Source organism: Apium graveolens, chromosome 9, assembly GCF_009905375.1.
Source record: "Apium graveolens cultivar Ventura chromosome 9, ASM990537v1, whole genome shotgun sequence".
Lineage (NCBI taxonomy): Eukaryota > Viridiplantae > Streptophyta > Magnoliopsida > Apiales > Apiaceae > Apium > Apium graveolens.
The window spans coordinates 279000509-279005081 of record NC_133655.1 but is presented as its reverse complement, the minus strand read 5'-3'; the positions used below and the strand labels follow the sequence as shown (position 1 = coordinate 279005081).

The 4573-nt window shown below is 34.2% G+C and overlaps 1 protein-coding gene across 1 annotated transcript; it reads right to left on the bottom strand.

Moving 5' to 3' along the window:
* LOC141686421 (uncharacterized) lies at positions 1–3796 on the bottom strand. Its single transcript, XM_074491457.1, has 7 exons — positions 3520–3796; positions 2887–3077; positions 1724–1824; positions 944–1089; positions 805–859; positions 662–699; positions 1–72 (listed from the first exon to the last, which is right to left on the bottom strand). The coding sequence occupies exons 1-7, from the start codon at positions 3559–3561 to the stop codon at positions 1–3; spliced, it is 645 nt and encodes a 214-aa protein (XP_074347558.1). The 5' UTR covers positions 3562–3796.
* Positions 3797–4573: the final 777 nt, after the last annotated feature.

Sequence of the window (4573 nt, the reverse complement as noted above, 5' to 3'; positions counted from 1 at the left end):
CTATAAGGTCCTACTTCCAGCAAGCCTACTTTCAGATATTTTCCTGTTAATTGCAGCATTAACTGAGCTCATCTGAAACATGAAATAAGAAGAGAAAAAATTAACATGTGTTCATCAGTCATGAACAGCTGCACCAGTTCAAATACTACGACTTTCCATCTCCGCAGGAGATACTAAACTATGCGAAAGAAGCTTCACAGTTTAATGCTTATTAATTAAATGTCGCTAAAAGGAAATATTCTTAGGTGATGATCTTGTTCAAACCAAATCATTCCAACAATCAACAATCAAATATAGGACAACAACGCAATCAACAATAAACATAGGGCAACGATATTAGTAATGGAAAAGCAAAATTGTCTGAATAGCAAATGCATACACTTTGTTCTTGTGGAGTTGGATGTAAGTCTAAGATCCTTCGAGTTCATCACAGCAAGCTTGCCAGAACCGTAACTACTGACACTACCAGAAAAACAAAAAAAATATACCTACTCTACTCGTCTACTCAAATATTTAATTAGCAGAACATTTTCTGTCATTCCTTGAGAACAATGTAAAACAGCCACAGTCAATGGGGTTGAAAGTACAAGGATACTACTATATTACGGTTCAGTCATTCTTTCCAATATTTAGGGTACGAACAAAGAAATGAATAACATACAACAGCACCTCTGTAATATGCAAGAATGAAAAACAAAACTGAAATTTGACAAGCACGGATAGTAAAACCTAGTCTACTGAATAGATGCAGAGGCAACTTCAAAGGACATGAAAATATTATTATACAAGGTAACTATAACTTACCTTGGGTAGTTTCATCATGCACCTGATACTTTATTAGGGACATCCTTCTTTCCTCCTGCAAATATTTCTCAGTCAAGTCTTGCATTAAGTCAACTAGAGGTCATTCATTTACAATTCTTTATATTCGTTAACAGCTTACCATGGAAATTGCATCATCTCCCCAGACTAGATAGGCAACATTTACGGCTGGCTGTTGAGCGTTGTTTGAAGTAGGAGGGGGTACAATGGCCGGACCGTTGATACTTGTTCCTGATGCTTGAGAATATGAAATTTCCGAAGTTCCAACTGCAGCGATCAATAAACAGATACCTGATTATGATTATACTCAACAGGATTGACACTTTAGCTTATTTCCCACAGAGACACGGTCATCCATATTCCACACCTACTGCGAAGCATTATAAAATTTTAAATTGTAGAGCAAACCACTTGTGGTATGCACAACACATTATTTTGGTCAAATATAATACATAACAGTGGAACTTATACAACAATGAGACATAAATAGCTAAACAAAAGTCACACAAATTATTGCCAAATAAAAATTGGTGACACAAACAGTTGGCTTGGCAAGATAGAACTTGGAAGACCTCACTGTGAACATCTTGAACTTGATCCGAATAAACTAGATGGAATGGTTTGTGCCATCCTCACAAGAAAGTCCAATTGCTATTACAGACGCGAGATTCTATTAACCTTTGAATTTGAACCCCAGATGCTGCAGAATAATGTATGATGCAGATGCAGAACAAAGGCACAACCGTATCATTTTACAAATATTTATCAAGCTACCTCAGTTATACAAGTACAAGTTCACATACGCAAACAAAAAAAAGACTTCTCCATGAACACCTAATATGCACACACAAGACAAAAGTGTGAGCGATAATATGTAGAAAACAGTACTGAATACTAATACCTTCCTCTCCAAAATGAGTTGCTATGACGAGGTGAGGTATCCCTTGCATTCCATGTATGTCAACGTCTGTGGATTCTGTACCAGCTTTTGCATTTGGCACCCTGTAACATATTTGTCATCATAAAGATTTCAGGACACGTGCAGTAGACGAAGAAGCATTGCTGGACAGATACTTAAATTTGAAGATACTAAAACGCAATATAACTTAATAGATAGAAAAAGTTGCACCAAAACAAATGTACTTCTAGCTTCCTTAAACAGTTAATATACTTGAAGCTATCCTACAGCCCTGCAGCATAAAAATTGTCCTTGTATTATATATGTCTATCGTGGGACAATATCACCCTACACGAGAAGTTGTAAATATTAAGAGGCATATCTGTACATGATGTGTGATATATGATTTGTAACCCCAGAAAGAGTCAGTGGTGAGAAGTATGGATCTCCCATAATTAATTTCGACAACAAACCATATTATATCAGGAGCTTATGGCACGTATTACGCATAATTATCTTTCTCTAGATTCTGCAACTAGACAGACAGTTTCAAGATAAACATATATTGTGCAAGTAGCCCTCTAAGCTGACCCACAAGTGCCATAGTTAGGAATTGGTTCTTCTTCGAATGGCTGGACATTTCCTGTACACTACAGACCCTACATATAAAATCTTAAAACTAATACTCAACTCGTACAAAGTTTAGTATGTTGCATCGCATCTTAAAAGTATAAGAACCAAAGTGGAAAGAGAAATCTGAAGAATCACAGATCCTGAAATTTTCAGTAACTTACCAGCTACAAAAGATCAACAGGAAATAATAGAAATATGACACAAGAGAACAGTTTTAGGGTTTATTCTAAAAGATCAACAGGAAATTCGGTTCTGGATTTATATTTATCTTGTACCTAATATGGATTCAACTATATCTTGTGGGGTTGATATCAATGGATTTCAAGCTGTTAAGGGAAGGATATTTTTTTTTTGTCACTTATTCAATATAATAACCCCGATGGACTTTATCATACACTCCATAAGACAATTAATCATATGTGTAACAATATACATTCAGGATACTTTAAGATACTGATAAAACAAATATCCACAAATCAATTCATTAAAAGTTAAAACCAAAAACAAGGCCATGCCGTCATGGGATGAGTTACCTTTTTTCAACTCTCTGTTTGAAATTGGCCGGATACATTGTTAATTCATGAAGCTTTGCAAAATCGTACTCCAATTCATTCACCGTAGGATTAGTTGAAAACAAGGCCTTCGCCATTGCCAAATTGGTTCTGCATTGTTGTTGTATATCTTTAAACTCTTTAATATCACTCTCTACTTGGCCTATTAAGTCCTATTTTTGTTTTTGAAAAGAAAAAAGAAATTACTTCAGTAGACATAACACAGGCAGTTGCTTTAAGTTTAGATTTTAAAAACAACATTCCACCGAAAAAGGCATTCCCAAAAAACTAAATTTGCAAGAAGTGAATAACTAGTGACAAAAGTTATGATAATTGGCAGAATCTAATAATTAATAAACAAAAGAAACAAAATGTAAAATATTAAGTTTCCTATTTTACTTGACCATATAGACTAGTTATGAAGCAAAAATCTTAAGTAAAGTATTACTGGAATAAGATATATTCGTTTTTGAATCTAACAACGAATCTTGAACTCAACATATTTTTGCATACAAGTCCCGTTAAACGCAGTAGAAGAAAGATATTGGATCGGGTATTAAATCTTATTAAATAAATATCTTAGTTAAATAAAAGCATCAAACAAAAAGATGGCACCTTTTCATTTATGATGTCATCACTATCATTGACATTGTTCATATCGCCTGTTTGGTCTCTAATAACACTGATAATGGCAGGCTTGGCATTTTGGTATTCTTTCGCAGATATTTGTATTGCTTGTAGTCCTTGTTCTGGAGTCCTATATCGGTGATTGTCTTGCAGATCCTACATAAAACGGATTATTAATTATTTCCCATATATACAGAAGTGCCAATTTGAAAAGCAAAGGACTTCATATATCGTGCATATAGGTAATACAGTACCTTCTCGTTAATCTGATCATCATCATCATCATCATCATCATCATCAATAACAATAATTTGATTTCTTTCTTCATCTAAATCATGATCATCATGAATGTCTTCAAATACCTTTTAGGTATGGGATCAGTTTAATCAATATTTGTCTATTATATATTTAAAACATCCAATAAGCAAGTGAGTATTATTATGTTTATACCTCAAACTGTTGATCATCCAAAATAGTATGCCTATCCACTTCATCGGAAAGATTACTTTTGACATCCCCTTCCTCTGCAAATTTTATAATTTCATAATTCCCTTCCTGCACAGTACATAAGAGTCAACACAATTTAAATTAGAAGAACAAAAATTTTGCCAAAAACTAAATTATATGCTTACTATTTCTCCTTTTCCGAAAGACTTGTCAATATTTTCAAAGATATCCCTTGCCTTTACTTCTGAACTCGTCCAACCAATAAATGCAGGCCTTGTTCTTTGGACTTGAACTTTTGGATTCTTCACTCGGTCAAGATAGAAGTACTACAAAATGTAAAAACAATTAGTTTCAGGTAACAATGTAAACAAGGTGAAAGTGTTTGTTAATTTTAGGATAGTATAAGTTCAGTTTCTTACAATTAGAAACATGAGAGACCCGCAGTAGTATTGAGTATGAGGATTTACAAACCAATTCTTGGAAGCACGTGCTAAGCTATCAATGACAAGCTTGCACCAGTTATATTCTGAAGCATCGTCATAATTCCCAACAAAGCCTATAATTTCTTGGGACACGTATGAATTTTTGATGCATC